The sequence below is a fragment of the Paramisgurnus dabryanus genome, chromosome 8, assembly GCF_030506205.2.
Source record: "Paramisgurnus dabryanus chromosome 8, PD_genome_1.1, whole genome shotgun sequence".
Lineage (NCBI taxonomy): Eukaryota > Metazoa > Chordata > Actinopteri > Cypriniformes > Cobitidae > Paramisgurnus > Paramisgurnus dabryanus.
In genome coordinates, this window is record NC_133344.1 from 8,998,667 (window position 1) to 9,018,297 (window position 19,631).

The 19,631-nt window shown below is 36.6% G+C and overlaps 1 protein-coding gene across 1 annotated transcript; it reads right to left on the minus strand.

Annotated features, from left to right (window-relative positions):
- Positions 1 to 1,642: 1,642 nt before the first annotated feature.
- slc25a36b (solute carrier family 25 member 36b) lies at positions 1,643 to 17,829 on the minus strand. The gene is made up of 7 exons (XM_065280486.2): positions 17,437 to 17,829; positions 13,461 to 13,616; positions 9,726 to 9,803; positions 5,613 to 5,713; positions 4,813 to 4,879; positions 3,439 to 3,728; positions 1,643 to 3,319 (listed from the first exon to the last, which is right to left on the minus strand). The coding sequence occupies exons 1-7, from the start codon at positions 17,475 to 17,477 to the stop codon at positions 3,126 to 3,128; spliced, it is 927 nt and encodes a 308-aa protein (XP_065136558.1). The 5' UTR covers positions 17,478 to 17,829; the 3' UTR covers positions 1,643 to 3,125.
- Between the last annotated feature and the right edge of the window lie 1,802 nt (positions 17,830 to 19,631).

The window sequence follows — 19,631 nt, forward strand, 5'->3', positions numbered from 1 at the left end:
GTCGTACAATATAAAAACAATGTCGGTGTTGGTTAGATAATTTTTTTTTACTAATTAATAACCAAAACCTTTTAAGAAATCGCATTAGTAATTGCATTACTAAATAGCCTGCTTAAAATCCTTAAAGGGACAGTTCATCCAAAAACTGTCAACACCCTTATAATGTTTAAACCCCCAATGTCTTTTAGCTTTTCAGAACCCATATACGTTTTTTTATTTGGTGTTGTTTTAGATCTTCTGTTTAATATGAGTGACCACATCATTTACAATCCAATCCCATAGTACCTGAGATACCATTCAAACATCACAAAGTTTTAATAAACTTGAAAAAATCTGCCATTTTGTTTTTCATCAATTTTAAATGGTTGCAATAAAACCCGTTCTATTAACGCTACAGCAAGGTAAACGTGATAAACAATCATTAACTTCAATCATTAGATTATAAAATGATGTGAAACAGAAGATGAAAGTTATAAAGACACACAGACAGCAGGTGGCGGTATTTTGTCCTCATTTTATTAAAAATAGCAGGTCTTCTGTTCAGCCCTTTCACGGAGAGAGTAACATAAATGAAGAATAATACAGAAAACATACTAATAAAATAAGATAAAAAATAAAGGCGATCTGAGAAGAATGTGTGAGAGGGAAAAACATTTTTTTTCACGCGAAAAGCTAAAGAAGATAACAACCATTCCACGTCATCAATTTTAGAACGCAAAACATAATGGCGGCCTCCGTCACACGTTTTTTTTTTTAAGTAAATAAAATATTATGTTTCTATGAATGAATTTTATTAGTTGAAGGAAATATAAAGTATTAAAGCATACAAGTCGGGTTACCTTTTAACACTTTTAAGTCCTTTTGAAGCTTGAAGAGATGGTCACCATCCACTCCCACTGTAACCAGAAAACCCCAAATAAAACTTTTTAGGGTTTTGAAGAATAAAGACATTGGGGTTCAAACGACATAAAGATACATTAATAATGACAAAGTTTTCGTGTTTGGGTGAAGTATCCCATTAAACACAGACAATAAAAATACAACTCTAAATCTTTATATTTAATTCAATTGTAGTGTAGCCAATTATTAAGCTCATCTGTATTAAAACAAATAAATGTAAACAAATAATAAAAACTGTTTCGACAGTAAGATCTACTAAAATAAAACAACTCCTCCTCCATAAGCCATAATAAAACTGTAGTTACTGTATTTCAACACAACTGCTTAAAGACGTGTGATCCTTTTGACAAAAACATTGCTCTTTAGTTAACAAAGAAATACTTCACAAAATCTGGGGAAAATCATAATTAAAGGGGCCATAGCATGAAAATCTGTCTTTTTAAGTGGTATTTTTGGGTCCCCAGTGTTTCTATCAACCTAGAAAATGTGAAAAATAATGTATTTAAATGTAACTTTTTACATTTGATTTAAGTTTTACTCAGAATAATATTTTTTAATATAAATACACATTCAAGTAGGTGAAAACAACAAACGTATTTTAAAATACAAAAAAGATTTTTGTACATCCTCCGTATCTCCCAGTTGTATGCACATTTAAATAAAATCATAAAAAATACAATAAACAATAACAATACATGGGGGAACAGGCAAGGAATAGATACAAATGAAAAAGGAAAGAGACTCACAGCAAGATGCATTTATTCAAAATTGTTGAAAGTAATGCAAGGACAAAACTTATTTGAAGAGTAGTCCTTTCAAGGGAAAAGTAATTTAATTACAATAATTAGCTACTTAGTAATCCACCAAACACTGAATAAAATAGAAATTAAATAAAAATAGATTTTGGTAAAACCATTGATAACTGTGCATTGTCTAAACCTTTGAGAATGAAAATATTAACTGAATACAGAGCTTAACAAGACTGGAGAATAAATAGATTTAAAACAACTATTATAATCCAGCAATTCCCAAATCCTTATACATTTACCGTCTTTTTATTTGAAGCAAACACATGATCTGTGCGGTCTGTCTGCTCTCGGGTTTCCTTACATCAAACATCTACACAAGTTGCTGTCTAGAAGCAATAAAACATATAAAATAGCAAATAAAACATTCATGTCCTTCTTGCTTTAAAATGCATTTATTTTTTTCATATAAACTGTCATGGTGTCATATGAAGTGTGACAAACATATTGTAAACCAAAAACAAACAGCGGGCTGTTGCAAAATCATAAAGGCATTAAACAGTGAGATTGGCACCCAAAAACAAACAAAAAACATAAATCCTCAAGAGTTTTATAAGAATTTGTCTCTGTATGGACTTGATGGGAACACATTCATTTGCTGTGTGTGTGTGCTTGTGATCCAGATACGACATGTCCTCCGAAAACCAAACTTATTCTTTGTTAGTGCAACGGCTTACCATAATGCATTTATATTTTAAAAAGGTTTATTATCATCTCATTAGTATTTTTGCTGCTGAGAAAATATAATTATTAAATATTTTTATTCTAACAAACATATATGGCCAGCAGACACACCAAACAACACACACACATATATACATTTAGAGGAAGAGAATGTAAAACCTCACAAATATGACACTCTGATATTAAACTCATCACACTCACCTATACAGTGTCTTACAAACGTGTGCGCACAGTGTTCAAGTATATGTTACACATAACATATATAATGTATAACATCTGTAAAAGCACATATGTGATTCTTTCCTGTTCTGGCGTCCCACGATCTAAGTGCATTCTGATTGGCTGGTTTACAAAACAGGAAGTGAGTTTCAGTTTGGATCTCCTCCAGTTAGATTCCGGCTCGGACCTTGAAGCTTTGATAATCATAATCAAAGCATTACTAGGCAATAAAAACCTATGATAAAGCTGAACAGTCCGAGTTTTAACAGCACACATCAAGGCGAAGCCTTTCAGAAGCAGCATAATGTTAAACATTAAACAGAGGAGAGAGAGAAAAAGCAAAAACTGTAAAAAAGACTAATTTTCATCCTAATAAAAATGTGTTTCCTTATGTAAATATTACTTGGATCTGTAAATCCCAGAACACACTACATTTGGCACTTTTCTCCATCTGTTGCCTTGTTTTTTTCACACACACCTGGCAAAATGTGAATAACAAAGTTCAAAGGTCAAAGTTTAGCCATCAAGCATGTAGACGACAAGTTCGTAGGTGCACATCATGATGGCTGTATTGGGGATCTGTCTGACCAGATGTGTAGTAAGTCCTCTGTAAAGAGCCCGATATCCTTCTTCTCGAAACACCAAGCTGACACTTTGAAAAAATGAGCGATACTTGTTGCCCTCCTCTCGTAGACGGGTACGGATTACTTCTGCAGAACACAAATGCAAAATGCAAATTCAGTTTTGTAACATTAAACTTGGACATTATCCCAAAGCCCACCCTGTAATTATTTTTTAAAAATGATATTAAATCATCATGCAGTCTTACCGTGTGGATAAGCTATACAGGTGGCGCACGTTTTGGACGTGGCGGCAGCCAGCATCATGCTCACAAAATCAGATGCGTCTTTGCCCGCGTCTTCTTTTCCATCCATGTGCGTTGCTGCTTTGGCCTTCAACAGGCGTCGTTTGAGGGCTTCATAGATAACGAAGTGGATCACAGTCTCGGTGATTCCTGCATATGATGCAGACATACCGCGGTAAAACCCGCGCACGCCGTCCATCCGATACACGTGTCGTATGCACTCATACGTGTTCATGCGACGCTCCCCGCGTTTCCTGCAAACATACACAAAAAAAGGGTTTCATTAAATTTATGAATTGGTCCTTTAAACTACAGCACCTACAACAAGAAATAAAAAACATCCAGAATTCAGGGCCTTCACACTATAGACGATGACAATATAGTTTTAAAATCTTTCTAGTGTATTTTCCGGACTATAAGTCACACTTTTTATAGTTTGGCGGGTCCTGGAAACTAAGTTCAGGTGCGACTTATACGTTAAAAATAATTTCATATGAACCAAGAGAAACCATTACCGTCTACAGCCGCAAGAGTTCACTCTATGCTGCTCCTGTACACTCACCTAAAGGATTATTAGGAACACCGGTTTAATTTCTCATTAATGCAATGGTGTAATGGTGTGGGGGATGTTTTCTTGGCACACTTAAGGCCCCTTAGTGCCAACTGGGCATCGTTTAAATGCCACAGCCTACCTGAGCATTGTTTCTAACCCTGTCCATCCCTTTATGACCACCATGTACCCATCCTCTGATGGGTACTTCCAGCAGGATAATGCACCAAAGTCACAAAGCTCGAATAATTTCAAATTGGTTTCTTGAACATGACAATGAGTTCACTGTACTAAAATGGCCCCCAGTCACCAGATCTCAACCCGATAGAGCATCTTTGGGATGTGGTGGAACGGGAGCTTTGTGCCCTGGATGTGCATCCCACAAATCTCCATCAACTGCAAGATGCTATCCTATTAATATGGGCCAACATTTCTAAAGAATGCTTTCAGCACCTTGTTGAATCAATGGCATGTAGAATTAAGGCAGTTCTGAAGGCGAAAGGGGGTCAAACAGAGTTTTAGTATAGTGTTCCTAATAATCCTTTAGGTGAGTGCATTTCTGTCATTCAATGGATTCAGTGATGTAGAATGACCTTTTTGAATTTGATTTGACTTGTCGTGTTAATTCAGACTCTCAGGTATGTTCTGTATGTTATTTTGTATCGTGTAAATAACTGTTAATGTTACGTTAACATGTACGGACACCTATTCAGCATGCTATTTTTTTAGTTGAGTAACTTGCCTTTCCAGATTAACTGTCTGTTTTTTGGCTTGGATTTTGTACTTACCTGGCATCCAGTTGTAGTCTCGTCTTAATCATCCAAATTGGATTGGTTGCTGTAATGGCTGTGAATCCTGATTGGAGGAACAGAAGACAAATATATTGGCTGAAGTTAGATCACATGTACATTCATATTTCAGTGAAATGATTCAATAAAACCATCCACTAGGTGGCCATGCTCAGACTAGGAGTCAAAGACTGTATTTTATTACAAATAAATCTACAGATGCAACAATAAACATCTGATGAATAAACATCTGTGTGAAGAGATTAGTAGAAATCCACGCTCCGAAAAACTCCAAAAGTTTTCCGTTTGTTGGATTAGTGCGAAGTGGCTACAAAGACGTATTTGAATGCCTTATGGACTTACATTTACAATACATCAATGCTTCGGCAGAGTATTTTTTTTCAAAGCGACTTACAGTTCATTCAATCTCTACATTTCTTACTTATCTCATGCACACACACAATTCATGGAAAAGTGCGTGTGTACTCTGACGTACAATACCTTAATCCTATCTTCAGGCTAAAGTCAGTTGACAGGTAAGACCAACACCCCACACCCCACCACTGTTATTATAACAAACATTCACATATATACTGTACAGACACACAGTTTGGCTTTATGCCCGATCTTCCTTGAGTTGTGAACATTTACTGACAGGAGGTTTTACACAGAAGAACAAAAGTGAAAGAGAGCGAGATGTACTGGAGGGCATTTACTTTAACAATTCATTCCATGCATGCTGACGTGTCGCCTGGATCGAGTGAACCGTGCAGATCTGTGGTCAAATATAAGACTCTTACCTGCGATCCCAGCTGATGCCATGTGCAGCTGTGTGGAGTTGGCCTCTAACACACCGTTTAATCTTTCCTTGGAGCTGGAATAAGCAGCAAAGTAAATGGCCCTGTAAAGAGAAGAGAAATAACATTTATATTTACGCATTTGGCGGCTCTTTTATCCAGAGCGACTTACAGTGCATTCAAGCTAGGAAAAACACAAACATAAGAAATGACTCAATAGCTTAAAATTAAGGTTGTCATTGGCTGGATACTGGCTGTCCTTAAATGAGCACCATGCTGGTTAGGTTGCTCAAGTTTGGTGATTTTAAATGGGTTTTTGAACTTTAGAGGCTGTTTACACTTGGCATTAACATGCGTTTTCGTCGATCGGATCACAAGTGGACGACGTTAATGCCAGGTGTAAACGGTGTTCAAAACGTTTTGAACGCGTCCACTTTCGACCACTTTCAACCACATCCAGAGGTAGTCGAAACCACTTTCGATCAGATCGCTTTGGAGTTGCGGAACGCAATGTGGTTGAATGCGTTCGAACACCCACACGCGACCGCCTTCTCTCCGCCCATTTATCTAATCTGAGGTATTAAACACAAGTTTTACGTCTTTTTTGACTTCTGCCGTGAACATACGGTGAACAGCGCTATTTTTAGACTTTCATTGATAAAACTACTGCGGGTGTTCTCCGTAGTTTCGTTTTGAAAGCGTGAAAGTTGCGCGATCCTATTTCATCAATTGCGCTGAAAATTCAGAGAAAGCTCCAACAAATAAACGTACAAAACACTGTGCAGCATGTTTACTTGCTAAACAAGCAGTGTACTCCGACATAATATTAGTTTGCGTCCATATAAACTCATAATTACCCCCGCTCGCGTTTGAATGACAGCAGAGAGACTCGCCCACCGTCTCACAGACCACCCCCTCACAGTATTCAGGACAGATGCGATCGAAAGTGGACAAAAGAGACGGATTTAAATACCAGGTGTAAACGCAATGTGTCTCTCTCGTCCACTTGTAATCCGATCGATGAAAACACATCTTAATACCAAGTGTAAACAGCCCCTTAGATACAAAGACCAGCTAGCAAGATAGATAAACACCAGCATGAACAGGCTTTAAAGACCAAATAAATAAGCTTAGGCACACTTATTGGGTTCTCTTGGTTCTTTTGGTCCAGACCAAATATGAATAAAAGTTTGTTCCCAGTTTTTTTTTTAGGGCCTTTTGGGCCTTTATTTGGATAGTATTGTAGTAGAGAGTTGACAGGAAAGTGTTGGGTGGAGATAAGGGAGCGGGATCGGCAAAGGAACACAGAGACGGGATCCGAACTCGGGTGCCGCGAGCGCATCGGCACTATATGTTGACACACTAAACCCGAGGCTATTGGCGCCAATGTTTGTTCCCAATTTACTTTGCATTCACACAGGCATTTTTAACTGGCGTTGGTCAGCTTTTGACATTTTTCAACAGATTTGGCATCCACAACGTTTTTTATAAATCGATATAAAATGTTTTAAAGAGTCGAAACAACACCAGGAGTTCCTCTGATATATGTGCAAAAGGAGATATAATAAACACTCTTCCTGTGTTCAAAAATTGTGTGATTTTTGGGGTTGCATCTTGTTATCATTTCCTGTTTTTGGTTCGTTTGTAACTCTTTGGTCTGTGTTGCATTCACATTTCAGTCAAAACCACACTACAGTTTGTTTGAAAGTGGGCCGAGACCTACCATGTTTAGCAGGCTAAGCGGCTTGTTTGGGTTCAGGTGTCACCTTTCACACTTACAAGTATGAAGCGCATTAAATGAGCAATTATCGAACCAAATCTGTCAAGTGCGAACACACTCTTAAACCAGCCAAGACTAGCAATAGTGAAGGATAAACGCAATGCTGTTTCAGTGTTAAATGCAAAGCAGTCAAAAATTTGGGTGCACCTAAGAAAAAAAGTTTTGTGCTGGTGCACCTAAGAAAAAAAAGGCGCACCAGTGTAACCAGTGAAAAAAGTTAGTGTAAAACCCTGATGGTGACCAAATCTTTGGTATACCCAAACTACGTATGTGAAGTTTTAGCTTAAAAATGCCATATAGATAATTTATCACAGCATGTTAAAACTAACACTTTGTAGGTGTGAGCAAAAATCTGCTTATTTGGGTGCCTTTTTCAATTCAAACAAGTTGATCTCTGCACTAAATGGCAGTGGCGTGGTTGGATAGTGCAGATTAAGGGACGGTATTATCCCCTTCTGACATCATAAGAGGAACCAAATTTCAATTACCTATTTTTTTCAAACTTGTAAAGAATGGTTTAACAAAACTAAGTTACTGGGTTGATATTTTTCACATTTTCTAGGTTCATAGGAGCACTGGGGACCCAATTATAGCACTTAAACATGAAAAAAGTCTGATTTTAGACTTTAAATATGAGCTGGTTGTTCTGCCTAACACCGATTTCTCCTTTAGGCCTCATTAACTCTTTCCCCGCCATTGACGAGATATCTCGTCAATTAAGAGAAAACGCTTCCCCGCCAATGACGAGATTTTCCGTCTTTCCGCAATACCGCTATTTAAAACCGGAAGTATTGCCCTATGGCAAGCTGCTGCATGTCCGTGTCTGTTTTAAAGATCGCTCTGAATGGGATCTCTATGAAAAGTCCGTCACAAAAATGGAATTATCTCTGCTTTTTGCTCAAAATGTGGTGTTTTTGCAGAAACCTACCCATATTCAAAAGCTGATTACAAAAGAACCACTAAAGGTAGGAAGAAACGGTTTCTTTTGTTTGAAAGCAGAGGGTCTGTTCTTTCATTTGGTATATTGTATGTTTATTTATTTAAAGAAGAACATTTTCTGGAAGGCATTAAACTTTGGTGAAAATCATGAAAAACGCTGGCGCTGGCTGGCAACTTTTTTTAAAAACGCTGGCGGTGAAAGAGTTAAACACTTAATATTTAAAGCGTAAAACATCGGTTAAGACATACACTAATGTTTTAATCAGTAGTCCGCTCATTAATTTAATCTTTACAAAAATGTAATGTATTGTACTTCACCTAATGTGTGGTTTGTACAGCTTTGCCAAAGGTTTAAATGCCTAATCTGAATTATTGAATATCGTTATTAAAAACCTCAAATATTTAGGAGTGGCTGAAAATAGCAAGGTCTGGTTAAATTACAGGTGTAACCATGATCTTAAAACATTTAATGGCCACACCGCTTACAACAGTTATTACAATTCCTCCTATTACAACTACACCACAAAGATTTTATGAAAGTACAGATGTATTCAAACAACGCAGACATACTTTACTAGTTGTATTTCTCCACTTGCTTGTAATCATAAAAGTGAATAAATATATAATATGTATATATATTATATACTTTATTTATAGTTTTTCTAAATTAACTATATAGAGGAGACTATCATTTTTGTTTTATTCTGCACAACATTTCTGCCAAATTCCTAATAATTTTTTTTTATTTGCAATGAATTGCAGAAAGCTGAAATCAGACAAACTAAGAAAAAGATGCAATTTATCAGATCTTGAGTACTTCAAAGAAAACAAGTTTATATTCAGCACAATACTAATGTTTTACATGTTTTAGTTCAAAAGTGAATATTTGATGGAATATTGCTGATCACATCTTTCATGTGTCCTATCATGCTTTGTCTTTTACATTGCTGTCAGGTGACTTTATGAGGTTTGCTTTTGTTGAAATTTAACAGACACTAGAAAATAAAATGGTCACATTCATGTAGAAATGATGATTCAATGCAAAACTGGAGCAGTCTCTTAATTTTTTCCAGAGCTGTATACATTGCATAAAAGTGATCATCAACATCTGCTGCTGATGCACACATATTAAATGAAAATCAGTTTAACCTGTTTTAGTTAAAGGCAAGCTGTGTTCCTGGAAGGTTCTTAAAATAATCTGAACACTTAAAGTTAATACAAAAAATAAACAAATGAAACCGAGTGATTGACATATGAGCGTCTTTGTGTGTTCATGCCAAGCCCTGTGCATTTGTAGTTTTCTGGTTGAGTGGGGATTGTATAAGTCAGACTGTTTTCACATATCCAGTGTCATGTGAAATGGATCATATATAATGTATCAGTGGATGCATACTAACCGTGAAGGAGCGACTCCGATTAGATTTGGCCCCAGGCCCCTGAATAATGAACGTGGGCCTTCCTTCTCAAGAATAAACCTTATAGGGAGAAAGAAAAAGAGAGAGAGTCAGACATGGCAAGAGTTAGCAGTGTAAATTAGTCAATATAAAAGAATCACAAGCCAAAACGTGTTGTGTTTATTAAAAAACCTTTATACATGATGCACAAACATTTCATATTGTCAGTTCAGGTTAACTACTAGCTAATGTAAAATGAAAAGCGTGGCTTGCATTTTCCATGGCCAATTAATAAGACACAAGAAAAGTTAGCATTTTATTCAGAAATGGAACTCGCAGCAGACTGACAATTGGAGGCGTGGGGTGCAACAGATGCATTACATTTTGTCGCAATGCACATACGAGTCAAATAAGCTATGCTTAAACTAAACCAGGGGTCACCAATCCTGCTCCTGGAGGGCGGTTTCTCTGAAGAGTTTAGCTCCAACCCTAATCAAAGACACCTGAAGTAGCTAATTAAGGTGCATCAGGTGTGTTTGATTAGGGTTGGAGCTAGGGTGGCCAATTGTGCCAGTTCCGCCGGACACTTCCCGAAAATGTTTTCGGGTGCGTTCTCCGGAAGTCACGTTGCTCGAACGCATACGTCATCAAGGTTCTCACATTTCAGTTAAAATACATTAGAAATTAAGATTTTTTTTCTTTTAGGACATACAATCATTGTAGTTTCATTCTAACCTTGAAATACTTTCTGAAATTGAACCAAAAATATTAAACCTTAATGACGTATGCGGTCGACCAACGCAACTTCCAGAGAACGCACGCGAAAACATGTTTCGGGACGTGTCCGGCGGAACTGCAAGAGACTAGCAATAGTGAAGGATAAACGCAATGCTGTTTCGGTGTTAAATGCAATGCAGTCAAAAATTTGGGTGCACCTAACTTTTGTGCTGGTGCACCTAAGAAAAAAGTTAGGCGCACCAGTGCAACCAGTGCAAAAGGTTAGTGTAGAGCCCTGATGGTGACCAAATCTTTGGTATCCCCAGACTACGTATGTGAAGTTTTAGCTTAAAATGCCATATAGATAATGGCCACCCAAGTTAGAGCTAAACTCTGCAGAGACACCGACTCTCCAGGACCAGGATTGATGACCCGTGGTTTATATACTTAATGGATTTAAAATTACATTTATTTTGTAACTTAGTCTCTACAGAAAAACGCGATTATGCGATTGCATAATTTAGTGCATAATCAGCGAATGCCCGCATATTTATGCGGGGGGGGGGGGGGGGGTCGCTTTTTTCAAATGCGCCGCATTTTCGCAGGCTTAAACTCCAGATTTTTTTACACAAAATATGCGGGGCTTGCATGATTTCATAATTCCATCATTTTCGTAGCAAAAATTACATACATCCTAGTAGGCTTGGGCAGTAATACGGTAATATGGTATACCGTGGGATCTAAAAATAGCAAAGGTATCAGTTTCAATATCGTCATACCAAAAACAATGCACTTATTTGGCAGACAAGGATCAAATATTAAATATAATTTATTTAATGCCTAAATATGCGTATGCATGGTTGTCATCACGTGACAATGTGGAGGAGAAATTGAGAGTGGGGGATATGACGAGTCGCACACCGAGTGACCTGGTCTTGAAAAGCAACACAACTTCTGCAGTTTGGCAGTATTTCGGGTTTGGACCGAACAAGAAGGGTGAGGCGGTAAATACATACGAGGCAATTTGCAAATTGTTCAACAAAAAGGTGACCGCGAATGGGTCTATTTGCACTTTTTATGAGCTGCTCTTTGTTATTAAAAGTTGTTCGGGCGGTGTGATTTATGTAAATTCATTTGTGTGCGCGTCTCTGCGTGAAAACTGTTCTGGATGTTTATGTTAATTTAATTCTGTTTGACTGTTGTATTTGCACTTTTTATAAACTGCTATTTGTTGCATGTTATTTTGTTATCGTTTCAGTATTAATTGTTTGGTATTCAGTTTCTGAAAGGTTTAGGCACAAGCCAACAGTTGGTGATACTATATATTGGATACCGCCCAAGCCTACATCTTGGCAGAAAGTAGACAAATTTAACATTTATTTCACACAAGCACAGCCATGTCCCCTGTTGCCATGGGAACATTATGAAGTGACGTGATTATGTGACGTGAACATCATCAATAAGCTGCAAACAGTTTTTTTAAGTTCCCGCAATTTCATCGCATAAAATTGCATAATTATCCCGCATATTCCATCGCATTTTTTAAGAAAACGTGCAGCAAGATCAAGGCTTTTTGCCCGCAACAATCACAAAAAACTCTCCGCTTTTCTGGAAGGACTGAGCTTAACGCAGTTGTAATGCAAATGCATTAATGCCACAATTAAACAAGTCATTAAACAGAACGTAAATAAACAAAAATTCCATTTCAGATGTAAATATGATGCCAATGTGTCTGATACATTTTCTCGCCATTGGCAGGTGTGGCAAAAATTTCATTTCAGGCCCTGCTGTACATACGGTGATAGATGATATGATATGAGAAACCATTGCTATCCTTGTGGGACACACCTCAAAAAGACTTGCTCCAACAAAGAAAACTAAATTCTTGTAAGACACTTATTAAGCCCTTAAACACATATAATATCTGATCTTTAAAAGGGTGTGAGATTTAACTGCCAATCAATGACAAATAAATAAAATTTAATAAAGGAGAAAGAATTATAAAGTTTTACTTTCCATGTGAAACCCGTACCAGGTTTTGTCATGTCACTATGACTGTGGTAAACACAAAGGGTGTCGTCTTGAGTTTTGTTTTCTTTTCAAAACAATGAACAGGCGGTGATTGTCAAAAATGAAAAAAAAAAACACTTGGACACAAGTCATAATAGGCTTGGCCTCTAAAGTTATATTGAAACCAACTTTTTTGTTCAACTAAAGATAGAAAGACAAAAGTTACTTATGAGGGGGGGGGAAGACAAAAAAATAAGTCAACATTTTATACTAAAATGCAAAATTGTGGTTACTTAAGGACATATTTAGGACGGTGGTATTATATAACCCGAGTTAACCTAAGTGGACCAGACTTCAGTAAGCCAAACAAACCAACTAAACACACACAAACCAACACACACTTCAATTTAAAGCCAAATCCCAGAACTCAAAAGTTTTAGTGTAAAGGCAGCGATTGGTCGGGTAAGGGGGAGTGGAAACGATTGAGAAGAGATTCTTTATATAAAAACAAAGAAAGCATTGAAAGAAAATGTCACAGTCAGATTTTCAGTAATACGCATCTTATACACGTGGAAACAACAAGCTAACTAAAATACAACAGGTAGTTATGGCAAATCAATGATCTTCATTTCTCTTTTGCCCTTTAACTAAATTTATTTTTTTATTTGGTGACGTAAGAGACCACACAATGTTCAGGGATACAACAACAGTAAACGGGTGTATCGCCTGGCAGGAAAGAAGGGACCACAAACCATAGTACAAATGTTTACAAAACACAAGAAAGAGCCAAGATTCACACAAATCAGACATAACATGGACTAAACATAACTGCCCCATTCCATTCATGGGTGTTTTCTTAAAAAAATTAGAAAGCAACATGGTGCAACTGAAGCAGCTGAGTAAATATCACCATCTTAACTAAAGCTAACTTATAAACAAACATCTGTGTTTACTGTTTTGGAATGTCTTCGGGGTAATTAAACTCATCTTTGCAGATCATCATGTGCATACCTGAGGTAGTGAAGGGGTCCCGGAGGGGACATACGTGCCATACTGGCTCCATTAACTGTACTCAGAGAGATACAGAACGTCACAGAAGACGACTGAAGTCTCGTCTTCACCACCTCCAATGGGCATGTCAGTATCGCTCCCACTGTGCCTCCACATCTGAAACAGAGAGAGATAATCGTGTTTGTTAATATTAGTATACATTAAATGTGTATTATAGAACATATCACTGTGTCCGAAAATCACCTACATCCATACTATATAGCAGTAGTGTGTCCAAATTAAAAGTATTCAAAAAACATTAGACGAAAAAAAATTTAAGTGTGAATTCGATGGACATTTGACCATGCTGGAAGGCTACGCTAGCCTAGGTTTTGGCAAATTCAGAAAAAGTTACTATAATACAGAGCATCTCTTTAAGTGATTAAGGTACCGAGAAATGAATTCCCCATGATTAAATTGTACGTATTAAATAATGCATACATTAATTAAGCTGTGGTTGTTCTGCTTATGTCAAAGGACGTATGGGTCACATGACAAAGAAAACAGAAAGAAATGAGTATGTCTGAAATGTATTCATACTGCACCCACACACACATACTATATGGACGGTTTCAGCAGTAACAACATAAACAAACGGCTTTCGTGGAACACAAGTAACTTCTGATAAACTTTCGCAAAGAATCAATAACAACAAAGTCCTTTTAGAGTAGTTTATTTCTGATAACAAACTAAATAAATAACAAGCAGATTACCCTTAGTTCAAATCATAGCTAAAGCTATTTTAATGAAAAAGCTGTAAATCTAATACAGTGCGAACTGTCGCAATACACGATTTCAGACGTAGTGCTTGTGTTCAAGTCTTTCTATAAAAGACAAAATATAAAGTTTTATGCGTTTTCTATTTTCTTTATTCTATAATTTTTCAACGTTCTTATTTACAGGGATTATGACAAGTAATATATGCCATGAGCACTAGTTCAACACCAAACACAGAATAAATGAGGATAAAGCAGGGCTCCAGACTAACTTTTTTCACTAGGAGCACAGTGGTCCCCAACTGAAAATTTTAGGGGCGCAACCAGAAAATTTAGGGGCACACACCGTAAATCAACATGCTAACCAAATATTCACATTCCTACTAATTTCCACTGTATTACTAATAAATACTTTAATGATAGATGCAGAAAGTACAATGTGCTGTTTCAAATTCAGTGTCACATTTTATTGTGCACTTTTGGAAAAAAAGGTCAAATTTACTGGTTACACATGTGCACCTGGATGTAAAATTCAGTGGCACACTCTCAAATTTTAGGGGCAAAATGCCACCATTTGGGGGCAGTCTGGAGCCCTGCAAAGGCATTTTTAATGCGTAATCAAGGGTCTGCGTACAGTGCGTGTGGCGCAATTTTCATCATCAGAAGAATGCGCACATACTGCATGCGCACAACCTAATTTTTAAAACCTTGCGTAGATAGGTTGCGCATGCGTGTACAGGAGTATTTAGGCCATGAGAGGTATTATAATTTGTCACAATGCATGTGTCGGTAGTACATTCACAAGGGGCAAAAGCATTAACGCTTGACGGAAGGCTTGTCTGAAGAGTGGCCAACAGCCAACCACAATGGCCGCAACACATGCTCGGGTCTTGCATAAATGTAATTGGCTGGCTCCCACTAGGTTATTTGGTAGGGTGCACCGATAAATGCCAATATACACAAATAATACGTGGCCCATAACTATTCTGAATCGCACAGCCGATATTATTCGCAGCTATTTCATGTACTACAGCTTTTGATCAGTAAGTCCTTATCGATCTGAAATCACTGTTAGTTTGAGTCGTTTAAAACATGCATTTGAAAAAGCAACATTCGTCAAACATAATCATTATACATATTCTTTATTATCATGAATAGTGATGCACCGATGTATCGGCCGCCGATATTTATCGGCCGATTTTTGATGAATTTGAAACCATCGGCATATCGGCAATAGCACGAGAAAGGCCGATAACGATTGTTTATTGATTAAATGCATACAGAAATCCATTATATGTAAAATGAGTTAATGTTGTTAATAAAATAAATGCCGAATAGCAAAAACCACCGTTGAAGGTTGTCATGTTGTCTTATTATATTTGTTTTAGCTTAATTTGTGCCTCTCTTATTACATTGGTCAGTTGAATGTTATGTTGAATGTTAATTAGATCAAATCCACGTTCAGTAAAAATAATTTGATGCAGAAATAAACTAGCTAATAGACCAACTGTATAGTATTGTATACAAGTGTTTAATATCGGTATCGGCATCGGCCAGAAGTTGTCTGTTTAAATCGGTATCGGCCAAAAAAAATCCTATCGGTGCATCCCTAATCATGAACATACCTGAAAAGGTTTGAAGAACAGCAATATAAATATATCCTTAAGCCATTTTCTAGAGCTACGTGTTATAGCTGCATGTGTATGGCTGTTCGTCTACAGCGCATATTGAGTTTCTGCACGAGAGCGCCCTCTGGCTTTTGGATGTAGGGGCATTTTACCGTAACTTATTGAGAAGCATAGCAAGAATCATCGGTCGATATTATTTGGATAACGCGATCTGATTGGCTGATGCACACGTTGGTACTTTAAGTTAAGAAATGTTCAACTTCTGCCGCGTTGACGGATCCACAATTCACTTCGGCAACGCATGACGACACCCATTAAAAGTAAATGAGAAGCATTACCGCTTTCGCAGACTATACCCAAGGCTTAACAGAGTTAAACTTCAATGTGAAAGGTGAATCATTGTTAAAACACATGCCTTCAGATCTGCGTCAACAAACATGATATCTCCATACATCTCTTACATGCCAACAATAGTTATCAGTGACCTGATGAACAACCTGATATGACACAAACTAAAAACCACATAATGAAAACTTGGACAAGTTGTGAATAAAACGAGGCAACTTTAACGACAAAAAATTGGATAATAAAATTTCGACTTTTAGTTTGTAGTTATAACAAGACATATAAATTTAATTAAAATAAAATATAAATATAGTAAGAAAACGAAACAAACTGTATCCAACATTCATGTTAAACAAGTTAAACAAGGCTCTTCACTTGTAACTTCCACTTATAAAATCCAAAGTCGACGAATGTGACGACTCATGGGTCTATTTTTAAACCTGTAAGTAACCACTGAGGACAGATATTTAAGGACAGGGTACAATCACCAGCAGTGAATCCAATTGGGATGAATCAGCACCTGTAACAGTATAGTGCCACAAAACCACAACCGTCATCCAAAAGTAGACCCCAGATGTTATCGTCACCGTCTGATTTAAGAATAATGACTCTTTGTTATAATAAACAACTTGAGGGTTTGGTGCACATAGACTGTGTTATAAATATCCGTGTGGATAAATCCAAGATCTTTTGGGAATCTGGCACTAAATTATATTTACTCACACCACAAAAACCACATTATCTTATTTATACACAAGTCTTTCTTAGAAATGTGCTGCACAGGTCTGTTCTCACACTACAGAGACTTGAATAACACAGTTGTGTTTAAGTAAAGTCAATTATTAGCTATGATTGACAGCTGTCAGTTCATGTCTTGCGTCAGATTAACTTCAAATAGCCAATCAAATCTTGGGACGTCTTTAACTGCGTGCTTGTATTATAGCTAAATGTCGCCAAAATGCATTTGTATAACATTTGCACAATACGCTTAAAAATATGTACTATACCTTTATTTTGTGAGTGTGTGTGTGTATTACGACGTTACATTAATTTCTGAAACTTAAAATTAATTATCAAGTTTTGCACAAACATTAATAAGATGCATTTAATTCAAACGAAATGAACCCAAATACTAAGAAATTCATGAAAATGTCTCTTAATGATACTTTTTACTCAAATACTTGAGCTGATCCTGTACTGTATAGCCTATTTATATGTTAAGTAAGTTACAGTAACTGTTAATCTTACCCTCCAGCAAACAGATGCACCAGTGTGTCTCTCTGGCTCATCTCGGCTCATTCTCTCCAGGTTTCACCAAACCGGGCAGATGTGTTTTTGTCAATGACCTTGTGGATCTCATGCGTGTGAGTTCAGCGGGATATAACAGAAAGTCTGTCCGACCTCGGCACGTCTTAGTACCGCCTCACCTTCGACAATCCCCCTACAATCGTTCCGATTAAAGTTTCGTCGTCGACAGTTGAACTAAAGTGAATCCGTGGCTAAAACCTCCTCACGTATAAGTGATGCAGATCAATATTCAGGTGGAAGTTTATCAGAAGTTTAAAATTGGAAACGAAAACACACGTTTGCCCCGTACGCAGTTCACCTTCATTTACACAAGCGCACACTCTTCTGGGTCGTGAACGCGGTCAAGGTTCACCGTCTACGGACCAATCAGAGGACGCATAATAAAAGTCCTATTGGTCGAGAGATCAGAGCCCGCCCCTCACGTACTGTTCACGTGATCAGCGCTAGACTCAAAGGATTTAGCGCGTGTACACACTACACGAGCTACGAGAGCAGTTGATTCTCAACTTTTTTGACAAGGCCCAACCGTCCACAATAATATTTGAAAGCCCCCCGTTCAGAATTTCTATCCGATGAAATATTCTAGAGCTTGGCATTACTAAAAATATAGATTTATATCTGAGTTTAAAGCCCTTTTGGACGTTTGCTGAGGAGCCCTGGTTAACTAAGTTTTTCCTCAGCTGCTCTGTGGAGCATTTCTCAGATCAGAAATACATTTTCACTTTGTTCAACCTCATCTTTAAGTCAGTTGTGCACAACATAAAAGCAAATTATTTTTGTTTAGGACAAATTGCAAATGTTTTGATACAATCATGCATTTGATTTATACAATTGTCTGCTGTTTTCAACATTTTAATTGCTTATGACATTTTCTTAAAAATACATTATACTCTTTTTTGTTGAATAGTGTAATAAGTTCATTGTACAAGGCATGTCATGCAAAATTGTTGACCTTTATGTTATAATCTGTTATTGTAAGCATGTTTTTCATAGATTTATTTAGTCTTTTGTAAATGTGAACTGAATTGGTACATTACTGTCAAGTAAATCTTAAAATTTTGAGTAACAGAAAATGTGACATTTCTTACAGTGTACAGTGAACTTTTCTAATTTTGAAATTTTTATTTGTACTGTAAAATAATATTTTTTTTAATATCACAATGTGTGTAAGTAAGGTGAAAATGTAAATTTGTTCATACTTTATATCAGAAAATACTGACACATATAATTGTGTACACTTGTAATATTGACAATTGTATATAAAATTGTATATTGTCTTGTATGTAAACAATGTCACAAGGACTTGCAATTTTGATGGGGCTGACTTTTACTGGCGTAAAAATTTACTTTTGAGAGATGAACTGAGGATTTTTAACAAGTTACGGGCTTTTGCATGACATCCATGTGCAGAATTTTTTCTAAGAAATGCACAAATTGTTTTGCAAATTTGACTGATGTTTCAAGAAATGCTCCAAAGCCACTGAGAAAAACTGTAAATACTTTCTCACATTTAAATTTTTTATTACATTCAAATAAAACACAAAAATTACTTCAATTTTTTAATTGTTTTACATTTTCAAAGAATATTTAAATATCAAAAATATATTTTTAATGTATTACAGGAATGATTTAGTTTTTCGTGTGAGACGCTGTGTTTTTTGTTTGGCCTCAAACACGGGTGAAATTGTGTCATATTAAAAACAGAAACTTCGGAGGCGTACTTTGAAAGCAAACAATACCTTAGTTTACAAAACACACTTTGTTTTCCAAAACAAATGTAATGTATAGTTTACAGTTTTTCTTCGTTGCTTTGCACCATTTCTTCCTTAAAATGTACAAAATAGTAAGTGGGTTTCTCAGAACGATTCATACAAACAGCACAACATCAAGGAATAATTGCAAAACCTGTAACTTCATAATTCTTAGTTTGTCTCTCAAAAGTAAAATTTTATGTCAGTGAATATGTCAATGCCATTAAAATGACAAATTCTTGTGTTATTGTTAATTATCAAAACAGTCAAAATGTTCAGCCATGTTGTCAGTATAACAAGAAAACACAATTTTAGATGAATGCTTTCTGATTTGAACGGTATGGCTGCACTTTTGATGAGGATTGTAAATGTACAATGCTGAAT

Excerpts from the sequence above, each read along its gene's own strand:
- slc25a36b (XM_065280486.2), bottom strand. The coding sequence starts at position 17,477 with ATGAGCCAGAGAGACACACTGGTGCATCTGTTTGCTGGAGG. Across the intron at positions 9,804-13,460 it reads GGACCCCTTCACTACCTCAG|GTTTATTCTTGAGAAGGAAG; the intron begins GTATGCACATGA and ends TCTCCCTATAAG. Across the intron at positions 3,729-4,812 it reads AGACTACAACTGGATGCCAG|GAAACGCGGGGAGCGTCGCA; the intron begins GTAAGTACAAAA and ends GTATGTTTGCAG.